Raw genomic sequence first — 25,460 nt, 5'->3', positions numbered from 1 at the left:
GAGGGAGAGAGAGAGAGAGAGAGAGAAAGAGAGAAACAGATGGCCAAGGGATTACTCCCACAATCTCTAAGCGCTCTCTCTGCCTCTTTCTCTCTAATTCCACTACTCTGCTGCTCGCTACACTCAACCCCTCTGCTGCACTTCAGCTGTTTTTAGCCTCCGATTCTCATCCTTTATCAAGATATGTGCTTGTAATATCTCCTCACCTACATAGCCAGCTGCAAAGCCAAATAAGCAGGCCTGGGGGAAAACAGCGTTGATGCAGTGGCTGCATCTGGGGCTTGAACCCTTGAAAGACCGGAGTGTGTGCCATGCCAAAGAAGTGCTACATCACTGTTGTCATTTGTCCACCATTTGTTGTCATTTGTTGTCAAAAAGGAGTATAAACTAATTAGTACTGTATGTCAACAATAGAAAAACTAATTTGTATTGTATGTCAAAAATAGAAAAACTAATTTGTACTGTAAGTTAACAATACAATCGGCATACAAAAGGTGATGATGCACAAAAGAAGCTCAACATCCTGTGTAGCCTCTGTTCAGCCAGAATTAAAACCCCCGACCAACGTAGGAAGCATGGAGCCAGTTTACCATCACTAGACAAGACTAAACAGAGCGGAATAAAGACTTTGCTCAGCATACATGTCATGTACAGTAATTTAGACTAATTGCTTTACTGCTTAAATGTCCCACATCCTAACACTTTCCAGCGCAGTTTGGTCAAGTGCAACTTCCTCATCTTCCAATAACAACCTTCAGGACGTTGTCCAGTCTGAGCACTGGGGCTGCACGACATGAGGAAAATATGCGACTGAACGCTGAATATTGCAAAAAACAATATTACTTGTGAAACAGATATTAAAGTGTTAAGCTCTGCTGCTTTCAGGATTCTGTGAAAATACTATAAACTGCTTGTTGAGTTTGAAACAAATGAAAGGAAATATTTTCCAACATTGGTTTGTTGAGGAAATTGAACGCTGAATTGAACGAGTGCCTTTCGCGATATGTCGCAGCCTTGCGCGATGCGTTTATTGCACCAGTGGATATCTGGAAAACAATAACATGATTATATATTGTGCAGCCCTACTGAGCACATCACCATCCGTTGTTGGCTGCCCTCCATCAAGGCACTGCATGACACACTGGCTGATGGACAACACAGGAAATATTGCCATCAACTCCATACACTTCCCTCAAAACCTTGCAGGGGACCATACGGGTCCTTAAGCGGGCATTCACACAATTTTCCAAAGGGTGGTGTGGCGTCCTGTTGTGTTCTTAACACCCCAAAAAAAGCAGAAATAGACTTTATATTTTAAATTTACTGTTTTGTTTTTATCAGATTGTTTAATTTATTGACGTATCCGACCGCACTTGAAGGCAGCTTTATGTCACAAGAGAGAGAGAGAGAGAGAGAGAAAAAAAAAAAAGAGACGAGCGAGATAGCGTGGGCAAATGATTTGTTCCTGCAGGAAACATTTAGCTATTACACAAACTCCCGGGCAGGTCAGTGCATTTTTTCCTCTCAGTGTTTCCTTGTGGCAGTGAAGTAGGCAGTGATGTTTCCTTTTTACACACGGATTCTCAGGCCGCCTAAAACCGTAGCTCAAAACACAGCGAGAAGTCTGATTGCCGGTTCCATGATTGGCCCCCGCAGCAGGGGGTCTGATTCCTGATTCCTACCGGCTGTGTAGGAACCGGGTCTCAGGACCCAACCCTACCGCAGCGTGACGTGGGGTGGGGTTGCATTCCTCCAAAAGTTGAGTCGGTCTCACCTTTTCGCAGCAGTCAACCCGTGCAGCACAAGGAAAGAGCTGCAGGCAGCCTGAACGCAGCCTAACAGTGCTGATCCACTTTGGCGACACGACTGATGCTCCACGCCCCTGACCAGCAGCTGATTGGACCAACGTGTCACATGGGTCTGGCTGCTGGAGAATTTCAAACCACTGTCATGGTGGCCCGGACTGAACACAAGGTCGTATTTCACGAAAAAACTTCACCAAAATATGTCCCTGAAAACATTTTAAGCGAGAAATAGGCCACACAGCTCATGTCTGTCTTCATTTCAGATCGACAAAGTTTGAAAGATTTTTGTCTACTTCTACTGGATAGATGCGTCACATTCAACGGATTCATTTGCAATAAGATGGGTTTCGACCAGCTTTTTGGATGCAGCGGCGCCTTCCCGGATGCTTTGCGGGTGCGATAAAGTTGCTTGATGTCACCCATAGGTACAGAGTGGAGCGCGGCGCGACAGAAGCATCGCACGGCCAGATGGATCTGCACTGTAACACTAAGACCCGTTACCACAAAAGCTGGCATCCCACAGCTGTGTGTGAGCTCTTTGCCTTCTAACTCCTCTGTTTGTAACCTGTTCCAGCTAACACTCGTAGTGTCAGACGATCACAGGTAATCTGTCTCTAAAGTAATCATCCGTCTGAGTCTGTACAACTTAGGGCTGTGCAATTAATCCCGTTTTATCGATCAAAAAACCAGAGTAATCAAGAAAAACTATTATTTCGCACATTACGCTTTGCAAGTCAATTCATTTTTTTCCTTCTTAATTCAAACATTATAACATCTTTCCAAAAGTCAATTGAGTAATCGTGATTTAAACATTGACCAAAATAATCATGGTTACGATTTTTTTTTTCCCTAATCCGGGCAGCCCTAGTACAACTCCCATGGTGCAGCATGATGGGGTCCATGTGAGCCATGCGTTCAGCCATCCCTGCTCTGATCCACAGCAGGAGTCCAACCCCACATGTCCATTTGTAAGGACCACCACTTATCTGTTGTGTAAAGACATTGCCATGGAGATGAAGCATCTCGACTCCCAATAAATAAGCAACATTGTCAAGCTGCGCTCATCAGGAGATGAGTCACAACATCAGCTGATCACACAACCCCTGCCCGAGCACCCCTTTCTCTGTTATCTATGGTCTGTATGACTCCTACCAGCTTCCGTTTCCCATAACAGTGATCAATAAATGGACAGTGCGCCAGCTCTATTGTGAAGGGCCCACATTAAGTACAGTGACTCTTGATTGCCGGGGCCGTTGGGTTCAACTTTCTAAAGCAAGTGGGACCAAGCTGACACGCCTCGTAGTGACCTTTACCCTGCATGGAGTCTCTCTCTTTCCCAGCTTGGTGTATTGATGCTTGAATCCCTTCTGATTGTTTTCAGATTGTTGGTTTTCCCCCCCCGCCCCCCCAAAGGAGCAGATGTCATTCCAACGCATTACCTTTCAAATTTTATGTTCCCCACACATCCAAATGTTGTGGTGCTTCCTGCTGTAAGACAACACTGATGACAGGATGATGTGAGATTGCCCGTCCTTAATGGAATATCTTTGTGCCACATATAAAGAGGCCAGTGTGAGGTCAGTCTTTCAATTACTTAATATAAATACTGGTGGTTTTGGCAGCATTTTATCACACCTAGCCTGATATAAAAAAATAAAAAAAAGGCTTCCCCACCTTTGGTCATCTAGTATCTAACGCCACAATTTGTTAGGGCTGGGCGATATGGACAAAATCAAATACCACAATATTTGATATCGATACAGCAACGATATTGTAGTGTCGACTATTGGTCCTTTCACAAAAATATACAAGGAGATTTTTGATACATAATCAACAGTAATGTGGATGTAATGGCTAAGTGGGTAAATAATACAATAGCTTGAACAATCTGGTAAGTTCAAAAAATGACATCCCTTTCCTGTAATGCAGCCTTTAAAACCAGGAAAAGACAACACTTTTGTCATATTACGATATTAAGAAATCCAAAATCTAAGACGATATCTAGTCTCATGTCACAATATTGATATGATAGCGATATATTGCCCAGATCTACAATCTGTCTGATTTAGCTCAGCAGGTAATCGGTTGATAGATCACATTATGCGTTTGATTAGCAGCAAATAATCAGAGCAGCAGGTTGCAATTTGTGACAATCAGCTTCTGGTGTGAGAGAAAAAAAAAAAGAAAAACTTGTTGCTAAATAGGCATGGGCTACTGATTCAACAGGGAGGACTCGTGCTCTGCATGGCTGTATGTCTTGACATGGGTGTTGTGACAACCGTTGGCCAACATTGACACGGAGAACATTTGCACAGAAACTTAAGATCATAACAGACAATGTTTGTTTGATTGTGTAAACACGCATGAGGAGCTTTCTTAAGGATATTTGAACAGACGTCCATCTGACTGAATTTTTGATCAAAATTTCCAATTCAAAAGATGGGGGAACGACAAAAATGGTTTATGCTCTCTTTTAAAATGACAAAAATAACACATTATGGCCAGATTAACGGTTTGTAAAAAAAAAAAAAAAATGATATTGTGTGTAGTTTGGCAGGGTGGCTCTGTCATCATTACAGATGTGCATACAGTACATGTGGCTGCAGCTCTGTTTAAGCTTGTTGCATGATTTGCTCCCCCCCCCCCCCCCACCTATCCTGGCAGCACTGGACCACATGCTGGGCATTGGTCTTGTTGACATAAAATAGAATATTGCATAATATGCTTTTTGCTATAAAGATCTGGGGCAGGCGAGGATCGTCCAACTTCTTTGAGGTGTTACCCCCCCCCCCCCCCCCCCCCAAAACAACCTAAACATATTTAGCTTTAGTCATGTATTAGCATAGGAACATGTCCATGTAAAGAAGACCTTAACCTTATTTGAAAGGTGGTGACCACAAAAAAAAATATGAATAACTCAATTATTAATTAAATTTTTATTATTTCCATTCGGACCCCTAAATAAAAATGTAATTGTAATTGCTGTATGGTTGAGGAATTAAAATTAGAACTAATCTTAATTTTCACAATCTGATCTAGGCTATTTAACTGTTATCGTGAACTGGGATCATCCTAAACTGATGATAAATTAAAGTAGCCTGTGTATGGCTAGGTTACTGTTTTATTTTTTTTAATTTTTTTGGTGATATCCCAGAGTGTCAGTGGTGGTTCTGTTAGGCTACAACTGCTGGCATGGAAGGCTAGATAGAAAAACAATCTCAAATACGATTCTCGTTGTTCATAAAGTCTTTGTTTATATATATTTATAAAAAAAAAAAAAAAAACGTGAAATCACGACGGGTCAAATGTAGGCTACTAGCCGCTGTTTTGCCCCCCTGAGGGAGGAAGCCTCCTGCCAGAAAACCTGTTCTCTAAAATTATGAGATTGAATTCAACAAACTCAAGGTTCTACGTGTAAAACTTAAGAGTTAATATAGTTTCTAACCACGTCATGGTAAAGAAATTTTAAAAAAAAAAGAACGTAAAACATACCTCTGACACACAGTAACGACATGGCCAAGCGCTGCCAGCGAGTCCAGTAGTTTTACAGTTTGTAGAGCAGGCTGTCAGCGGAGATTTACTCCCTCCGGTATCATTGTAACCGTCAAATTACTTTTCAAATTGCCGAAAAAGCTCCAACTCCAAATGTTTACAGGTGTTTTTCTTCTTCTGGACTCGGGGCAAGAGCAGCAGCCCCCCGCCGCGGCCACGCCATTGTTAAAACTCTCATCACAGGTTTTCAGAGTGACGAACAACCTGAGGGCACGGAGAGAGGGGGAAGGCGGGGTCGAAGCACCTGTTACTGGCGTCGGAGGTGTCCAATCAAAATACAGTACCGCACTGGAGGGCAGAGCCGCTTAAAATAAATCTGACCAATCACTGTGAGGGACGGGTTAGAGGAAGAAACAGGTGACGCACACATTCTGGGCAGACCAAACACCTGTAATTTTTGACAAGAGGGACATTTTGAGCGGTTTCTACTTATCTATCTATATTATTTAAAGCTGTAAAAAAGCGACGATAGATAGATAGATAGATAGATAGATAGATAGATAGATAGATAGATAGATAGATAGATAGATAGATAATCTGTTCAGCAGCTCTTTCAGTAGTGTGCATTATAATTGAATAAATAGAACAAAGTTAAGTAAACAGAACCCAAACAAAGGCAACTACTAAAAATAGGAATGAAAGCAAAATATAGGTTACAAGTAATTACAAGTAATACATATATACACACACACACAAGTTATTTTTAAATAGTAAAACAAGAGTTTAAAAAGTGACCTTTAACCTTTAACAAAAATAAATAAACAAAGTTAAATAAATGTTTAATTGTTGCTTTACTTAAAAAAAATACTAATTATAGTTTTCTTTATCCATTTACAATGCAATTTTAGACAACTTATATTCTTAATTGAATGTGATGTGAATGGACAATTACACTTGTTTATGTCTTGGACTTCTCCTTTTGAACTTGCAACACACAGCATTACTGATTTCTTAATTTCTCAATTCTCTTTCATTTCTTATGTATTTTTGTTTTAATCCCACTTTTTTTGTTTTATTCCACCAGTTTATTTGGCCATATAGTTGCTGCATGGCCTGCTATTAAAAATGATGTAGCATCATTAGCTGACGTGTCAAGTCAGGTCAGGTTTAGAAGCCCTTTTATCACAAAGAGCTTTGTAATTAAGCAGTGCCTTTTGAACAGCCATGCCAGTAGGGATCCCAAACACATTAAATTGAATTTGGTAAATCTCAACATGGTCTTCACCATACAACTGTGGCAGAGCTACCACAGAATCAACAGCACCACCGTGTGTTTTAGTGAGCCACTGCACTGGGTCCTGAAACATTTATTCATAACATGTTTCCATTGAAGGTGTTGCATTGTAGGAGAAGATGCATCTCCCTCACCTGTCGATCACTGACCATGTAGGTCGATTCGGTTTTATTTTGTTTGCCATGGTTGTTTGTGTCTTCTTCTTTTGATTGCAAGTTTGTGGTTGCTGAGCTGTACTTGGTTAGGATCTGTCCGTCTTTGTAAATGCTGGCTAACTTGAGGGTACAGTTGTAGGTAACAACACAGTTTCCTTATCCTCATATACTTTATAGGCCAAAATATTAGGGGAAGCTTTTCATGTTTTGGCTTCAGAATATCTTGAATATAGACCTACAGTATACTGGCCAAAAAAAGTACCAAATAAATGATTAAGAAAATGTTTGTATTAATTATTATTATTATTATTATTATTATTATTATTATTATTATTATTATTAGGCCTAGTAGCAGAGTAGTACGTTAACAGTTTCTGGTCCGAGATCCATAATTGGCTGTCTCTTAGGTTTGATAATATCCCTACTCTCACCTTGTCACACTTCCTCTTTTATATGGATAATGTAGATTCGTTAGAATTAAATTTAGTCAATATGATTATTCTTATGGGTAAATATCATATCCATATCACATAAGTGGAGATGTTCTAAGCCTTCCTTTGTGTGATTTATAAATGATTTGAAACAGTTTTTTTCCTCACTGAAAAATATCAGATCAAGTAAAATTGCAAGACAAATGTGTAGAAACATATCTAGGAAACTGTTATGATCAATATCTCCTTTGTGCTGCTCTTTGTGCCATTCATTTGTATTTTTAAGCATCTCCCTTTGTTATTTTGTTTTGTTCTTTGTTGTTTCTTGTACTCGGGTGATTATTTCTTACATGGAAAACATTTGTATTGTTTTTACGTATTGTAGAGTCTCTTAAAATAATAACAAATAAAAAAGCTATAATTATTTCTGATATATATTCCAATTTATTTAGGTAAGAACTTCTGTTGTCACAACAGATGTGTTTGCAAATATGTCACATTTTTATTTCCTTTATATTTATTTTTTATTTTATTTTTTATTATTACTATGGGGTTTATCTCATGGTTTTGTTTATATTGTATTTTTTATTACTGTTGTTACTTGATATTATATATGCTGCAATTTCTCTTCCTATAATTTTATGTTTTGAACTGTGATATCTGAATGTTTGTAATTGTGTTTCTTAATAAAAATGTAAAAAAAAAAATAATAAATAAAGAAATAATAATAGAATATTGTATTCCCCACCGAGAGTATTGTATGTTGTCGCCTTTCTAAAAAAAAAAAAAAAAAGAATGAAAAAAGATAACGTTATCGTGCTAGCGGAACCATAGCCGTGGGTTTATTGCAGCCCGAGTTTTTCACCGTTGCACCACTGATGTAACTTGAATTTCCTGATTGGTAAGGGTCATGGGCACAGAGTTTGTGTAGAGTCCAGTCTGCGAAGCTGAATTGTTTTTTCCCAATCACTGAAATTGATGAAATGATGTTGCGAACGCTGTGTCGGACCGGCGGGGCCCTTCTTCAGGTAAACCGCTATATCCGGTTAGCTAGCTAGCATGTTCCAACATTCGGACAGCTCTTTGCTATGGTTGTGTCCCAGCCGTTGGGAATGTGGGTGTCATTCAGCGTGCACCAGAGTGTTGATAATCCACCAAATGTCACTTTTCATTCGAATAAAAGTGCCACTCACTCCGTACCAATTTATTACGAGGTGCAGCTAATTTAGCCGACCATCGACTGACATGCTAACTGGTCAATAGAAAGTAGAGCGATAGTAGACCAGGACATGTACGACCTTCCACCGTTAACCTAACTTTTGACATAATATATGACGATAAACATGCTCGGAAACATACATATTGTATTATTTAAAGTAATTGAATCAAAATCCGAAATAATAAACAATAGCGTTAAAATACTAAAAGTGAGCAGAAGCAAACATATTATACATAAGGCAACAAACTTGAAAGTGGTACACTTCTCTATTATTATTGTTGTTGTTGTTATTATTATTATTTTAGATGATGATCCTAAAAAAATTGATCATGTCCTCCAATATCGTGAATGATATCGCAATCGCAACATCAGACAAATCGATCGGTATTTGACATTTTCTCCATACCGTGCAGTCCTGTTTCTATTGAGTACCAGTGGTTCTCAAATGTTGGTACGTGTACCCCTAGGTGTACTTTGGAGGACTGCAGGGGGTACGTGACATGTTTTGGCAAAATGATTTTCAGTTACAAGGCTGTTCTACTCTAAGGTTTTGTCGCTTTTTTTTTGAAGTTTGCCACTTATTTAAATTGTGTCCCTTTTGTCGCCCTGGGGTTTCCTGCCTTCTTTGAACAGTTTTTTTCCCCCCAAAGTTTTTATTAATATTTTAGACCAATTCTTGTCTTACTTCCTTCTTTCTACCATCTTTTTCCAAGGTTTTGGCGTTTTAAAAAAACGACTTTTTTCATTAGCAATTAAATGTTTTCCAGGTACAAGGCTGCTAAATCTATGTAAATCTATCGCTGACATCACTGTATTAATCCTCTACATACAGACTTTTTCTTTCTATCAAAAAGTATTTGCGCTGGTTAGGGGTACATTGTTTAAAAAAACTGTTCAAAGGGGGTACATTATAGAAAAAAACTTGAAAACCACTGGACTAAACAATCAATTGATTTATTGAAATCGAATGATGATCAGTTGCAGCCCTGTCCATTTTCGTTAGAGACTAAGGGACCGTTGCAGCAAGGTTTTGGGTTTGAAAACGTATTTCGAGGATACATTTAAAAATTGGAAATCCGTTCACCAGGCTAAATTTCTTCAATCTGATGGCTTTTTTTCCTTCTTTTTCTCGACGTTGTGTCTCTGCAGCAAACTCAGCGGGCCGCGCCGAGGTTGTGGGTGACACCCGCCCAGCAGCGATGGGCGTCCAGCCTGCCCATGAACACCGTGGTCCTGTTTGTGCCCCAGCAGGAAGCCTGGGTGGTGGAGAGAATGGGTCGCTTCCACCGGATCCTAGAGCCGGTATTAACCCTGATCAGTAATGTCAATGGGCAGGGGGGGGGGATAAAAACCAAAAGTTCAACAACCTTCTTTTCTCTTTTAGGGTCTAAACTTCCTCATACCCATACTAGACCGAGTGCGCTACGTGCAGAGCCTCAAAGAGATTGTCATTGATGTTCCGGAGCAGTCTGCAGTATCTCTGGGTACGGGACCAATAAAGTGTTAAAGTCTAAGTGTGACATGAGTTCATAGACGCACAGCATATTAAAAATGACTCGATTTCTTTTACAGATAATGTAACACTACAGATTGATGGAGTTCTTTACTTAAGGATCCTAGACCCTTTTAAGGTATGCCGTTAAGAACTGCTTCATGCTGGAATGATTGTCTTCTCGCTTGTGCTGTTATACTCTGATCAAAGTAATACGCGTTGTTTATCTTCTGACCCATTCGGTTTCTTCCCAGGCCAGTTACGGTGTCGAGGAGCCAGAATATGCCGTGACACAGTTGGCACAGACCACCATGCGTTCAGAATTAGGCAAACTCACACTGGACAAAGTGTTCAGGGTAATGACAGACCACCGGTACAAACTACTGACAAGCTAAGGTGTCACAGGCACATCTGATGTTACAATTGTTTTCTTTCCATTTTTTTTTTTTTCAAGGAAAGGGAGTCCCTCAATTCCAACATCGTCCACTCCATCAACCAAGCTTCAGATGAGTGGGGGATCCGTTGCCTCCGTTATGAAATCAAAGATATACATGTTCCACCTCGTGTCAAAGAGTCCATGCAGATGCAGGTGGGGCAAATAGAACCAATATATTGCTGATAGCCTCAGTCTGATTCAAATCACTGCAGACACGCAAGAACCTCCCCTCATCTGTTTCTATTCCTGTGAACTGAGTTCTCGCTCGTCATCCCACGTGTGTAATTAAGGAGTTTTAAAGTGGAAATACCTTCAGCGGCAAATGCAATTACGGATGTATTAGGAAGTATGGGTATGAAAATTTAACCTCACGGTTATAGTAACAAAAAATTATCACGTTTTTCGGTTTTATCACGGCAATTTGAAAAGTGTGTTCAATGCCTTTTGCAGAAACCTTTGTCCTGCATGTTCTGCAGACGGGTAACAATCTTCAATCAACTGTTCTTCAGGATTCTTATAATAACCAAAGTATGCCCATGCGTCAGACTTAGTCCTCTTAGAGGTTGTCTCCTCCTTCCATGATTTCAACGTATGTATATAATGAGATTATATATACTGTGGATAGTTTCTGATTATTATTTTTTGGGGCTTTTTCACCTTTAATGGACAGGACAGCTAGGTGAAAGGGGGGAGACATGCAGGAAATCATCACAGGTCAAACTCAAACGTCTATGTAAATGTGCGCCTGCTTTACTAACTATGCCAACCCGGCCACATAATATTTTAAATGAAAACAGTAATTGTTATCGTCAACATTTTTATCGTGGTAATCGTTACATCCCTAAATGCAATTCTTTTAAATCTTCTAAGTCTGTCGGAAACATTTAGTTTTTGTGTACGCAGCGCCCAGGAGGTCTTGCTTTGACTATAGTACGCAGAGTACAACATACAGGACTTTACTGGCGAGATTCTTGCCAAGCTAGAGAGCTCGCATTAATGGCAGAACATGTTTTAACTGACCTTTTTTCGTTTGTTATTCCCCTCTGTAGGTGGAGGCCGAGCGTAAGAAGAGAGCCACGGTGTTGGACTCTGAAGGGATGAGGGAAGCGGCCATCAATGTCGCTGAGGGTCAGAAACGAGCTCAGATTCTGGCCTCGGAGGGTGAAAAAGCGGAGCAGATCAATAAAGCGGCCGGTGGGTGCACTTAGAAGTCCCAGTTATCCCTGCAGTTTTTACGCAGCCTCGTCACCTAAAGGGAGGCAGCTTGTCTTCTCCTGCCGATCTGTTGCTCTTTGTTGTTTTAAGTTGAGCTTGTAGGGCTAAATCCACTGAAATCACTAACGAGGACAGGTTTGATGTCACTGATCCACTACTGTGTTCCCCCCCCCCCAGGTGAGGCCCAGGCAGTTCTGGCCCGAGCAGAGGCAAAAGCCAAGGCTATCTGTATGCTGTCAGATGCTCTGGCCCAGCAGGTGAAGAGATGTTTTGGGTTTTTAATCGGAGATACCCACTACCGCAGTCTTATTCACGGGGGTTAATTGTGATTCTTTTACCATGCGTTGTACAGAACGGAGACGCGGCGGCCTCGCTAAGCGTAGCCGAGCAGTATGTGTCTGCTTTCTCCAAACTCGCCAAAGAGTCCAACACCATCCTCCTGCCCTCTAATACTGGGGACGTTAGCGGAATGATCACACAGGTATGTACACAGGCATCATTATTTGTATTCCTGTTCAGAGCAGGGTAACCATTATTTTAAATTTTTTTTATAGTTGTACAGGGTTTCCACGGTAATCTTCAACATTTCAAAATCAAACCTTTAGGCATAAAAAGGTTTAAATATTACATGCAAAAAAAATGTATATAACACAATAAAGGAAAGGGGAAAAGCCAGAATGCATTATATGAGCACTTTCAATCATTTTAAACGGATCTTAATTTTTAATTAATGCTCTTTTTTTTTTTAATCCTGTGGTGTTGTAGTTCTTTCTTTTGCTAGTCCAAATATAATTTTGCTGTATCACGACTACAAATGGGACCAATATGCTACTTATGTTGCAGCCAATCAGCCGTCACGTTGTTGGCGTGAGTCTCTTTCGGATTGCACCACAGAAAAAAACATAATTTATTTTTCAGCTACGAGGAAGTGCAAGTTACTGTGAGAAAGGTCTCAAATGGTTTTCATAATGGTCTTAAGGTCTAAAAAAAGTCTTAAATTTGACTCTGAACCTGTGTTGTAGCCACCCGAGAGAGTCACTTTTTTCCGTCTTCGGTCACGACATTAAATGGTTCTCTTCCTGTCTTTCTGCACTCAGGCTATGACCATTTACAGCACGATGGCAAAGAGGGGTCCAAAAGCCCCAGAAGAGGGGCAGCTGAAGAGTGAAGACCACGCGAACCAATCGTCTCAATAGCAGAGGACTCGGCGAATGAACTCAAAGCAGTAAAATGTCACCGAAGCAGAAAACAGTTTGGGTTTCAGTTATCGGGTGGGGGCTCCAAGGCATCGCTGTGTGATGGTCACATACCCACTCTGCTGATCAACTTTACAAACCTTCTTTTGTAAGAGGATTTTTAATCTTCGCTGTATTTTTATGTCCAGATATTGTCCGATTGGAAAGTTCCCACCGGCCTTCAACCAAATATACTCACACCAGTGACTTGGCAGGCTGACAAAACGGAGAAATTGATGACAGGTTTTGGGATGTATCAGCTGCTGTGGCCATGGATGCAGAAATAAGCCCTGCGCAGTGTGCAGGATATGATTTCTAAGTCATATGTGGGCAATGGCGTTCCTGCATCAGATCTGTTGCGTGTGGTTTATATTTGTGCATTTGTGCATAAACCCTATTAGAATTGGCTGTAAAGGGTTTTGATTTTACGTTATGGAAGTGAAAGACACGATTGTTTTGAATGTTTTCTTCCTTTTGCGAGCTGTTTTTCAGGGCCGCTCAACATTCATTCATTTTGCTGTGTTAGGTCAGGAGCCATCTGCTTTGTTAAAGGTCCCATGACATGGTGCTCTTTGGATGCTTTTATAAAGACCTTAGTGGTCCCCTAATACTGTATCGCAAGTCTCTTTCCCAAAATTCAACCTTGGTGCAGAAGTACAGCCTGATGTCTGTCTCTTTCTCACGGGTGGGCCAAATTCTCTGGGCGGACCGGGCAGAGAAAGGGAAGGTAACCTTGCCCCTTATGACCTCGTAAGGAGCAACATTCCACATCGGCCCATCTGAGTTTTCATTTTCTCAAAGGCAGAGCAGGATACCCAGGGCTCGGTTTACACCCATCACCATTTCTAGCCACTGGGGGCGCCATAGGCAGGCTGGGGGAACACATATTAATGTTCAAAAACCTCAGAAAGTGACATTTTCATGCCATGGGACCTTTAACGGCTTGTTTACAGACATCAGCGAGAATTCCTCAACTCTGTTCAGCATCACTGGGACCAGCGACTTCAAGTTGCTACACGTGATGCCGCGAAATGGTGAAAGATTTCCCAAAGTGTAGTTAATTCACAACTTGGCCCTGTGGTTTAATTAAAAAAAACATCTCCCTGAAACAGCTAATCCAGTATTTATTTAGAAATATTTTCTGATATTATTCATAAGCTGTTCCTTTTCGACAACTAGTTCATTTACAAAGACATCCCTTATGCTATGTTCATTTTTGTATTCACCTCGTATGTCTTATGGAACTTATGTTTTTAATGTCATGGTTCTCTGGAAAGACGGCAAGTTTGTCACGTCATAGCCTTCACTGGTGTTTACAGGTTTATACTAAATAATGCAAAAATTCAATTTTAACGTGTGTCATTCGTGACTGAAAGTAAAGAGACTTCAGTAAGTTCATGACTTGGTGGAATGAGAAGTTGCAAAGCACTCGTTTGGAAATGTACAATTATGTTAGAACACGATTGTGTGTAAAACAATGTGGAAATAAACTCCCAGTAGGATTTGAAAAAGGATGTTAAAGTTGATCTCCATGTTTGTTATCAAATAAAAATAAAAATAAATACTCTGATCACTTGGTCTGGGTGTCAATAAATAGCCAATAAAAATGTGCCACTATGATTTTAAATGAGCATAGGTGTGGTATAAATGTGCTAGGGGTTCATTCCATGGGGCAAAGTGCCAGAACCATAGACCGTTAATATATATACGGTCTATGGCCAGAACTCAGCTGCTTTAGATTCCATACCAGTATTTGCCATTTGAATTCCAAAGTATGCCACATGTACTTAAAAGGATTTGGAGACATTTTGGAAGCTTATATACTTTACATTGCAGGTATTTATTTAGCAAAAGATACCTGAATTCTATTATTTATGGTTTTACAAGATTACAATCTACGGAATAGTGAATGAGTTGTTGGTTCCATGACATACTGACAGAGTGACACATCTTTGCTTCCTTCCGCCTCTATGTTGGATAGAGATTCTTCGCCCTTTACTTTGCCTCACAGACGGTATGGATCCTATAACATGAATGTAGTTTTCTCTGCATTGTTTGTATCTTATTTATTTATAAACCAATTTAATAATTTTGCCAACAATTTAAAAAAGGTAATCCAATATCTTTGGTACATTTCCGTCCATCGTTTATTTAACTACCAGACATCATAGTGCAAAAATAAACATATTAGTTATGTTACTTTGGAGAATAGCTGACGGTAAAACTAAAAGATATCCTCCTCTTTAAGATTTGGTTTTGGTAATTTGAAAGAACGGCCCCAGAGCAAGGTTAGCCTGAAAGTCAAAATGTAGGGAATAACGGTAAAATAAAATCGGTGTTGCATAGAAAATGGTCCGTCCTTTGCTTCCGCCGGGTTGCATGCACGCTGAAGTTCCTAGCTGTCACCAGCGTTCTAATCTCGTACTGAAATCCATGAAGGTGAATGGGGTGTCGCGCAGTTCTCTGTTTACCTAAAACACCTGGGACACCTGTGTTGTAAGCACACACATTCACCCCCCCCTCCTCCTCAGTCCGAGAAAGGACGAAAATACGACTGCTACAAGGTCAGTGACAAAACCAAAGCAAGCTAGCCTCGGGGCTAACTTAACTCGGAATAAAATTACGGACGTTAACCGTCCCCCCTCTTAGCTTGTTATTATCCGTCACGTCTTGACGCCGCGTGTGCCGTTTATTTCGGTTTAAGTGGAACTTTAGGTTTCTCTCAATTTGCACGTTACTAGCACTAGCATCTCGTGTAGCAGGTGTTGCCCAAAGACTTGTTTCTGGGACTTTTTTTGTACCTTGCGTGGAGCAAGTGTGCCTGGATTTGACCTGTAACGTTAACGGTAACGCTACTATCCTGTCACCGGTGTGTGTGTGTGTGTGTGTGTGTGTGTGTGTGTGTGTGTGTGTGTGTGTGTGTGTGTGTAGGATGAAGGGGCTCCCGGTGCTGTCCCTGCTCCTTTGGATGTGTGCGGTGTACTTTGTGGGCATCTACCTGTTTGTGGGTGGATTCCTGCTGGTGAGGCTGGAGGTGAACAGGACCAGCACCTGCGGAGACGTCCTGCAGCCCGGAGAGGAGCCAGTGGACTTCTGCCGCGTCCAGCCGCGTTTCCGCAGGGCTGTCCTCCTCATCATCGACGCCCTTAAGATCGACTTCGCTTGGTTTGACCCCAACAACACGGCGCCGAGACCGTATGAGAACAAGCTGCCCGTGTTGGAGGAGACGGTCTCATCCAGGCCTTCCCACAGCCGCCTGTACCCTTTCCGCGCTGACCCGCCTACGACCACCATGCAGAGGATCAAGGGCTTCACCACGGGCTCCTTGCCCACCTTTGTGGACGTAGGTAATAACTTTGCATCCAGTGCCATCTTGGAGGACAACCTCATCCATCAGTTTGGGCAAGTGGGTGAGTAGTTACACTGTTGTATCTATGACGTGCAGTACACTACACTACACATTACATATTACATACATGACATTATATACCGAAGAGCAAAAACGCACATATGTGTGTGGGTGTGTTAGTTTCACAGTGTTTTATATAAGACTGAAGTGAAGTGGTGGCTATTAGAATCAAAGGGCTGCACTGTTGTCTAGCTGTTCTGACCACACCCTAATGCCTGAAAGTTTACACCTATACTGTATAGACTGTTTTGGTATTCAGCTGTTTAACTATAGGAGCACAGAGCAGTCCAGGACTTTAACCCATGTTGTCCTCGGGTCAAATTGACCCATTTTCCTATATCAATGTTCTTTTTAACTACGCAATTGTAATTACCCAAAATAACATGATTGATTCTAAACGCTTGTTGGCAAGTACAAATCTCTACTTTCATTCATTTTGGGGTGTCTTATTCAATTGTATAGCGTTTGAAAAACGATAGAGATTGAAGTGGTTTTGAAAATAGTATTAAGTAAAAGTTGACACATTCATTCAACATAATACATTTCTTTAATTTTAGTCTAAATAATTCCTGATTTCTGCTTTTCTAACTCAAACATTAGGACAATTAATTTTTTTGACCATCAATTCCAAAAACAACTGTAAAAACTGAAGTTATTGTTGAAAATGTCAAAACAAGTGACAAAAAAAAGCATCAAAAGTGATGAGAAAGGGACAAAAATGTAAGAAAAAGTTAAAAACGTTATAAAGATTAAAAGCCTCAACAAAAGTGTTGATTTTCAATTTCGATGGGAAGACAACACAAGGGTTAAACGGTTTGAGAAAGGAAGGATACAACTCTTTACTGTCACTGTCATAAGATAATCTATCATAACAATGGTGCCAGTATATAAATATGTAGCCTAGTAGAAGCCTCATGCATCACACCTTTGGATAAGAAACAAAATATACATTGAAAATGAAATTTCAAAGGGTTGAAAAGATTTAGAATTGGACAATCCAGAAAGATCATACTCAATCACACCTCAAAGTCCATTTTAATAGGTGAAAATGTGTTGGAATAAACGAATGCCGGTGACTAATTTAGTTGTTTTGGAATGTGCACACAGGCAAACGAGTGGTGTTCATGGGTGATGACACTTGGGAGAATCTTTTTCCGAAGAAGTTCCACCGCTCTCTGCCCTTCCCCTCTTTCAATGTGAAGGATCTGCACACCGTGGACAACGGGATCCTCCAGCACCTCTACACAACTAGTACGTATTGACTTCTGCACGTCTGCACTGTTCTTGTATTGTCCTCGCGCTTCACATCTGTCCGTCCGTCCCTTGCCGTTGGTTTTGACAGTGGTGGGGGACGATTGGGACGTCCTGGTTGCTCATTTCCTCGGAGTGGATCACTGCGGCCACAGGTTTGGTCCCGACCATCCGGCCATGGCCGACAAGCTCACCCAGATGGATGGAGTCATCAGGTCAGACAACAGTACAGCTGCTACGAGCTTGTTTCACAGCAGCAGTACTGTAGATAAGTCCTGTCACTTAGCTGCACTGCTATTAGAAGATTCTGGTCCAGATAGCTCTTTCTAAAGGGGTAGCTCTGCTTACAATGACTGCAATTGATTTGTATTAAAATCAGACTGTCCACATGTGATATCATTCATTTGAATTGCAGGCACCCTAATTAATCTCTTTGAAACCCCTCGGACCATATTCACGCTTTTCCTCCAGGTCTGTGATTGACCGTCTGCAGAATGACACCCTCCTGGTGGTGATGGGAGATCACGGGATGACGGACACTGGAGATCACGGCGGAGAAAGTCAGAAGGAGACCGACGCTGCCATCTTCCTTTACAGTCCGTCCCCTCTGTTTCCCGGACCACCGTCCCAGGTCGGTAGAGTAGCCAGCTTATTTTATTTTCTTTTTCCCCCACAATCAAGTTCTCACATGATATGATTGTATATATATATATATATTCACACACACACACACACACACACACACACACACAGTAAATGGAAGGACGTTTTTTATTTAGTGGTCAAGAACGCACTACGATGATTGTCTAGCCAATGAATCTTTCTAAAGAAAGGCTTTGTGCATTATTGAGGGAAAGTTTCATTGGCACGAAGACCGAGGGTTAAAGACAAACGTAAAAGATCGTTTTGGTCTAAATGATGTATATGAACGTGACAGATAGATGAGGCTTGGACCCAAAATGCAGAGTTTATTTAAACGAAGACCAAAAACCAAGATGATAGCAGGGCAAGAAACTTACAAACAAGAAGTCCCAAAAGCATGCAAGCCAGAAGCGAGGAAGCCTGGAATGAGCAGGCACTGTACACCACTCAGAAAAAAAACCATGAAAATACTTAGAGCCATACCTGACACCTCAGAACAACAACACATGCAACACACAGAACGAAATGAACCCACAAGACACAAAAGGAAACACAGACTAAATACACACGGCAACAAGGGAAACAAGGGACAGGTGACAGTAGGGCTGGGCAGAACAATCGAAAAAGGCGAGAAGATGGAGTAAAACCAGACAAGACTAGGGAGAATAGACAGAATTCTAAATAAAACAGGAAACGGACACACAAACCCATGACAATGAAACATCAAACCATTCAGTGCATGATCATTTGTGTTCAGGGTCGGCTGTGCAGCTCCCCGCATCCACTAAGCTGATGCTGGCACGTCGTCTCCGCCTATTCAGGGATAAAAGTGGATTTTGCACAAGAAAAGCAAACTTCACCCATGATTCCCATAATTGCAGTGTAATTGGAGCGTTGCATAATGCATTGTGGAGGATCGTGGGTTACATGAGTACACAGAAAATACCACTGCTAATCCACCAATCTCATTAATAAAATGGCCCTGTAGTGGTGGCTCACTGCAGTGCTTGCAGGCAAGGGACTAATTATGGTAATTTATGGGGTTCAAAAGGTTGCACCGTTTCACTTTAAAAATCTGCTACTGACAGTTAAAGGTGCTCCGAGCGATGTTGGCTTATAATCTGTTTTTTGATCTTTTTAATGTCCTCCTAACTAGAGCTGGGTTACAAGCAGCTGTACCGGAACGTTGCCTAAATAAATCCAGGGATTTTTACGCTAAGTCACTTTAGCTGAATGTTGTTCAGCTAAACTGTGGCCACAAATGTTAGATTGCAAGATAATGGCATATTGAATTAGCATTATTTACCTAAATTTCTCCTAAGTCAGCTGCAAGTACAAAAAGAGTATTCAAACATATTCAATAGTCAATGTCAGTGAACTTAGACGCCGTCTAACTAACATTAGCCACCATAAGCTACTAGTCAAACTAGACTAGCTACTAGACCAAGTAAGGCTGTAGCTGCAAAAGGTCTGAGTGCGGCGATTTGAGAAAAGGCATGTTGTATTGCTTAAGAATTTTTCTTTTTATTTGGAAAAGGAAGAGTTATTTCATTCTTCAAAAGTTGCCTCGCTTTTAATCAGGAACTAACTGATGAAAGAATAAGTAAAGTAAGTAAACGATATCACAAATCTGACCCCAAGAAAAAAACAATCACAGGTAATGGTGTAGGAATATATTTTCTCCTCTTTGTAGAGTGAACCGGACGTGGTGCCCCAGACCGACCTGGTGCCCACCCTGGCTCTGCTGCTCGGAGTTCCCATCCCATACAGCAGTGTAGGGCAGGTTCTCTTGCCTCTGTTCCCCCCCCATGGGCAGACAGAAGGTGCAGTTGGACGCCTCAGCCAGCTGGAGGCACTGTGGATCAATGCAAAACAGGTGCTCGCCTCAGTTGTCTAGCACAGTTTTTTTTTTTTTTTTTTTTCCTACAGGAAAAAAAAACCCATCAGACTTTACATATCATCTTCAGTTATTGTGTGCGCATGTTTCTTTTTGTCTGTGTATTCACCTCGTGACTATTATGTTTCTGAAGGTTAACCGTTTCCTAGAGACTTATTCCGGCATGGCCAAAGACATCCCGCCAGAGAGCCTCTCCCAGCTGAAGCACCAATTCTCCCGCCTGTCCTCTGAGTACCTCAGCTCGGTTAGAGAGGGTCGGTCACCCTCCCCACAGCTGGCCGCCTCGCTGCAGGCCTACCTCACCTCAGTCCGAGCCACCTGCCGAGCCACCTGGGCTCGATTCAACCCCCTTAAAATGGCAGTCGGTTTGGCCATCCTGGCATTTGCCTGCTTGACGTGTTTCATCCTGTCGGAGCTGTCCCTGGTGCTGATCAGGGAGAACGGTCCTGGACTGAAGGCCCCAGTCGTCGTGGCACTGATGGCGGGGGTCGGCGCGGCTGTTTGTCAGTTACTCACGCGGGGCTACGTCGAGGTGGCGTGGTGTCTTGCTGCCGCTGCCCTCAGCTCTGAACTCCTCTTTCTCTGGAGAGCCCGTCGGTTCGGAACCGTTCCCGTGGAAAAAAACGGATCTAAAGCGCCAAAGTGTAATATCTGGCTGACCCCGTCCCGCCTCCTCATCCCGCCTCTCTTGGTGCCACTGCTCCGCTGTGCCTCCTTGCTCTCGGACAGCTACGTGATCGCCGAAGGCCGGGCGGTGACCTTTCTGGTGTTCTCGCTGGCGCTCTATATTCCCATCCATCTCAACTGGGATGGCCTGCTCCTGCCCCCCAGCCATGACCCTCTCAAGGCCGCAGGGTTCCTGCCCCCCCCACCCTTGTCCCCATCGACCGTGAGGAAAGAAAGCGGCATCCTCCTCGCCTGCTTGGGGGTTCTCGTCGGCAGCCTCTACCTCTCCCTCTCCTTCCACGCCTGTCGGGAGGAGCAGGGCTCTTGCCAGCCGTCTCCGTTCCTTTCTCCTCTTTCCCGGTTGCAGGACAGCCAGCTGAAGAACCTGCACTACGTCCTCTCTGTCTTCTCCCTGGGATTATGGACGTATCTGCTGAGGCGCTGTCTCCGCCACTACGGCAACCTGAACTCCTCCGGCGGGACAGTGTTCACAGCCCACTGGATCCTGCCGCTCCTGTCAGTGTGCCTGGCGCTCCACTGGGCCGTCAGCGCCACCCCAGACGACAGCTTCAGGAATTTGGCCGAGCTGATCGGCCTGGCCCAGCTGGCCCTCCCCAGGGCCGCCTACTGTCTCCTGGCACTGGGGCTGTTCCTGATCTGGCTAGATCCTCTCACTGTTTTTGTTAAGGCCAGGGGTGCGGACTCAGCCAGAGCTTCGTCTCTGCCCCTGCCGAGCTACCGGGCGAGCACCGGCATCAGCCCCCAAGCCGAGCTGCACCACCTCATCCCCCAGATCTACCAACGCATGCGGCGCTCCATGGAGGACAGCGAGCTGAGCGGGGGCGGCGAGGTGGACAGCAGTCCCGCTGTGAAGGCCTACGGACTGGGAACCGTCTACTCCGCCCCCTTGCTGCTGTTCTGTGGCCTGCTGGGACTGGGCCTGCTGCTGCTGCACCCAGAGGGCATGGCGCTGTCTTTCCTCCTGCTGCTGCTTGAAATGGGAGCGCTGTTGCACATTCACGCTTCGTCCACTAACCTCAGTAGCCTGCATGGAACATATTCTGGTGAGCTTCCTCACAGTCACTTCTTTCTTTTGCGCTTCTGTTTGTCCCTTACGACTATGGAGATTTTACTCCACTCACCCACCCCCTCACTGTTTCCCCCTCAGGTGGCTTTAACGTGCCTTGGACTCCAGTGGTGCTGTGGTCCCTGGCTGCCACCCAGTTTTTCCACGCCACAGGTCACCTCCCCACCTTCCCGTCCATCCAGTGGGGCGCTGCCTTCGTGGGATTCCCCGACGGACACACAGGCACCCTACTGCCCGCCTCGCTGGTCACCCTCAACACTTTTGCCTCACACATCTTGTTCGCAGGTAGTTACTAACCGAGAAGCAATGTGGGGTTAAGTGAGTTTAATATGATTTCAAAACAAATACGAATGCTAATTCATGTTTCTTAATGGAAATTAGGCGGTTGCATCTGGAGAAGCATTAGTAGTCAGTCGGGACAAAAGACAAGCTACAATATAAACAAAGATTGGATAGAATAGGATGAAAAAAAATGATGCAATGGAAAAAGATAAGAAAAGGTAAAATAAAATAATTTTTTTGCTGTAACATTTAATTAGGAAATGGATGGGATGACCTATTTCAAAAGGTACAAGTATTATTTGGACTGCAAGATTAAAAACAAGGCTAAATTAGATTGTTTTTTTATTAAGTTATGTATTTCTTTTTTTTTCTTACAACAAAGCACTCAAAAAATGTGATATTGTGCAGGGGAGACATAAAAAACGGAAAGCAAATAGAATTAATTCAAAAAGAAATTCTGTCAAAGCAGCCGATTCATAGAGTTGGCAACTCAACGCTAGGACTGAAAGCGTGATCCTGTGCCTTGCTGATTGGCCTTTGTGTCCACGTCTCGTCGTCCTCAGTGGGTTGTCCAATGCTGCTGTTCTGGCCCCTGGTGTGCGAGGTGCGTGGGAGCAGGGGAGCGAGAGCTTGTGGGGAAGAGGGAGAGGACGCTGTGATGGAGATGAGACTGAGAGAAAACCCCCAGCAGTTCAGCTCGGCCCTTCTTCAACTCGCAACACGCTACCTCTTCATTCTCGGAGCGCAGGTACGTCCACGCGCCACGGCATGCCTTTGTTCGGTCGGTATGGGTTCACACATTAACGGAGCATCTGTTACTGATTAACTGTTTGGTCATCAATGGAAATCATTCATTCAGTTTAGGAATCTAAGTCCCGTTCAAGTGCGATACATTCTCATCGTATCATTTTTTTATCTCGTGTGTGCAGTCCCGCCCATTCCATGTGCATCTTTATCACATCACGCGAGTCTGTACGTGTGTCTCTTCACAGGTCTTTGCTTCGGTCTGTGCAGCTGCGATCCTCAGGAGACACCTAATGGTGTGGAAGGTTTTCGCACCCAAGTAAGTGACTGAATGGATTTTCCAGCTCCCATAAACTCACTTACAGTAAAGGCTTTTGAGCATACTCAGCGTTAATATCGTATGAAGTAAGAACTCACTTTAGTAATGGTCTACTTCTCTGTAGAAGATTCCTACCTTTTATATCTTATATTCTTCTTAACCTTAGGGTGGAAAAAGTGTTTTGAACAACCATGTGTGTTGCACAGCCAGTATAACGGTTGGAAAATTGGAATTGTTTTAAATTTGTGCTTCTCCCAGCCAACATTACAGAGTCTTCTGTTTTCTCTCTCCCCCCCCACAGGTTACTGTTTGAGGCCTCAGGGTTCCTGGTGAGCAGCGTGTCTCTACTGATTGGGGTCACACTAGTGCTGAGAGTAGACATGGCCGTTGGCCGCTGGTTTAAGAGACTCGTCCCGGATGCATCTAGGTAGCGACGGCAGTTACCATGGAAGCCCATCAGAGCTCACTGTGCCACAGAGAAAAAGGGACATGGTGGTGTCACTGTAGAATTTTTTTTTTTTTATACTGACCTCTCGCAAGAAAAAAAAGACACCGCCATCTGTGTCTCGCATAAGGATGACCACAAACACGTCGTGTGAGGTTGCCACTTACTGTAACTCTCTTTGAGGGCTGTGTCATGCATTACTGACACTGAGGCCCACCTCCTTTTCAGCCAGAGAGACTTAAGGACATCTTAAGGACATCTTAGACTGACTGAACTCTTGAGCATCTGGACTCCCATAGATGCCAAAATACGCTTGTAGACCTCCTCACTTAGCTCATGAGGCTGAAGGCCTTTTGAGGTTCAGAGTTGTATGTGAGCCACAGTACCTGAATGTCTCCTGAACTCCTCTGTTTTCTAACCAATAGAAAGGATGAAACCTACCAAGGTCTCCAAGTCAGACAGTCTGGCAAATGGCTCATGGTGCAGCTTCCCGGGAATACATACACTAAGCAGTTTACACTAGCAACATGGCTGTCACAGTCGGCTACCTACAATATTTAAACCAAATTGGCCTTTAAGGAATTTTCCCACCTAACTTTGTAACTGAGGCCCACACATGTGCAAGTTTAATGTTATAGAGGGGGAAATAGATCTAAAGGAGCCGGGGAATGTTTAGTCAGTTCAGTGTCTTAACTGCTGAAGCAGACTCCACAGCGACAGAATGACCACTTTAATCACCAAAGCCACCCAATCTGGCATGCAACGTCTGGCGCTACTCCATGATCAATTTGCAAGCCGATCTACTTCATTTGGTGAAATCCATCCAAGTACATTACACCATGTCTGTCATCGCTGAAGGAAATTTTCCATATATATATATTTTTTTTATGTTTTCTATTTCCAAGATGTTGAAATAACCAGCCTGTCTTGTTACTGCCAATTCATAATATTACTGTGAACGTTGTCGTTTTTTTTGTTCGGGTTTTCAATCTGTTCAGTCTACTGCGCTTTTATTATTGTAGGGTTCTGGTTCCTCACTTTAATGCCTATTTATAATTGAGATTCTTTTAATCCCAGATCTTTCTTTTTTTTTTTTTTATCTCAAATTATACTTTTGTCGTAATTAGGACAATTCCCCCCTGGTATAGGTGCCTACCTTTGACCAATGCCTTTTTTTCGTGTATGACGTCATTATGTTGAAAGGGTCATTCAATCCGGGACGTCCAATTTATTTCTGCGGGACGTCTGAGTCAGTGTTGGATGTAAGATCTGTTACTCTTATGCAGCTGTAGTCAGCAGCTGAAGCTCATTAGCTAATGCACGAAGGGACGTTGACTCAGGATGAATTAGCTTCAATGCAGTAGTGCATTTCTCAGGCTGTTGAATGGGAGTGATTGGTCATTTATGGCGGCTGCTGTAGTGATTAGCCCAAGTGATGGTTTGGCCAGGTTGTGTGATGACGGGGCTTTTTTTTTCTGTTTAAAAAATAAAAAATAAAAAGGATAATATATAAATAGCTGATTAATTTAGATGATTTTTTTTTCTCCATTCTGTTAAAAATGTAATAAAAACTTTTTTTACACGACATCTTGGCCTCACAATGATTTTGAAATATCCACTTTCGCTGTCATGATTTGTGGTGCGTCCATGTTTCACTTTAGCATTATTTATCGTTGCAGTGCAAACTATTTATACGGTGCATAAAAGTCATATTTAATGTATGTTTTATTGATTCAAAAAATGACTTGATGGAGAGGAGGGGTGCTGCCATAAGTTTTTACTGCCCATCAGTCAAGGTGCGTCATTCATTATTCACCGGGGCCTTCTCCACCTTTCCAGTTCCCATAAGTCTGTAAGTCGTCAAATGTTTTACTTGTACAAAAAGGCAAAGAGACGACATCATATTCAAGAAAGTGTCTACTGGTTCCTCAGCCCTCTTTTTTC

General features: G+C 42.7%; 3 protein-coding genes across 8 annotated transcripts in view; 2 read left to right on the top strand and 1 right to left on the bottom strand.

Annotated features, from left to right (window-relative positions):
* LOC116704088 (protein unc-13 homolog B) overlaps positions 1-5,585 on the bottom strand; it is a 97,341-nt gene extending 91,756 nt beyond the window's left edge. For 3 of the 6 annotated variants that reach the window (XR_004335582.1, XR_004335583.1, XR_004335587.1), the window contains exon 1: positions 5,298-5,567. The gene's annotated coding sequence lies outside the window, so the exon portion shown is untranslated. Of the gene's footprint in view, positions 1-5,297 lie in introns of all 6 variants that reach the window. The other 3 variants (XR_004335584.1, XR_004335588.1, XR_004335589.1) reach the window with 3 other exon arrangements.
* Positions 5,586-7,975: 2,390 nt separating this feature from the next.
* On the top strand, positions 7,976-14,118 carry LOC116704099 (stomatin-like protein 2, mitochondrial). Its single transcript, XM_032539340.1, has 10 exons — positions 7,976-8,205; positions 9,546-9,698; positions 9,781-9,880; positions 9,969-10,027; positions 10,143-10,244; positions 10,343-10,477; positions 11,374-11,518; positions 11,717-11,796; positions 11,892-12,020; positions 12,637-14,118. The coding sequence occupies exons 1-10, from the start codon at positions 8,161-8,163 to the stop codon at positions 12,733-12,735; spliced, it is 1,047 nt and encodes a 348-aa protein (XP_032395231.1). The 5' UTR covers positions 7,976-8,160; the 3' UTR covers positions 12,736-14,118.
* A 1,036-nt stretch (positions 14,119-15,154) lies between these two features.
* On the top strand, positions 15,155-25,003 carry pigo (phosphatidylinositol glycan anchor biosynthesis, class O). Its single transcript, XM_032539312.1, has 11 exons — positions 15,155-15,338; positions 15,706-16,184; positions 17,291-17,434; positions 17,526-17,649; positions 17,906-18,065; positions 19,770-19,952; positions 20,107-21,703; positions 21,808-22,011; positions 22,572-22,756; positions 23,001-23,071; positions 23,373-25,003. The coding sequence occupies exons 2-11, from the start codon at positions 15,707-15,709 to the stop codon at positions 23,500-23,502; spliced, it is 3,276 nt and encodes a 1,091-aa protein (XP_032395203.1). The 5' UTR covers positions 15,155-15,338; position 15,706; the 3' UTR covers positions 23,503-25,003.
* Positions 25,004-25,460: the final 457 nt, after the last annotated feature.

This window comes from Etheostoma spectabile, chromosome 16 (genome assembly GCF_008692095.1).
Source record: "Etheostoma spectabile isolate EspeVRDwgs_2016 chromosome 16, UIUC_Espe_1.0, whole genome shotgun sequence".
NCBI lineage: Eukaryota > Metazoa > Chordata > Actinopteri > Perciformes > Percidae > Etheostoma > Etheostoma spectabile.
The sequence above is the reverse complement of the archived record's forward strand: the minus strand, read 5'-3'. Positions and strand labels throughout refer to the sequence as shown.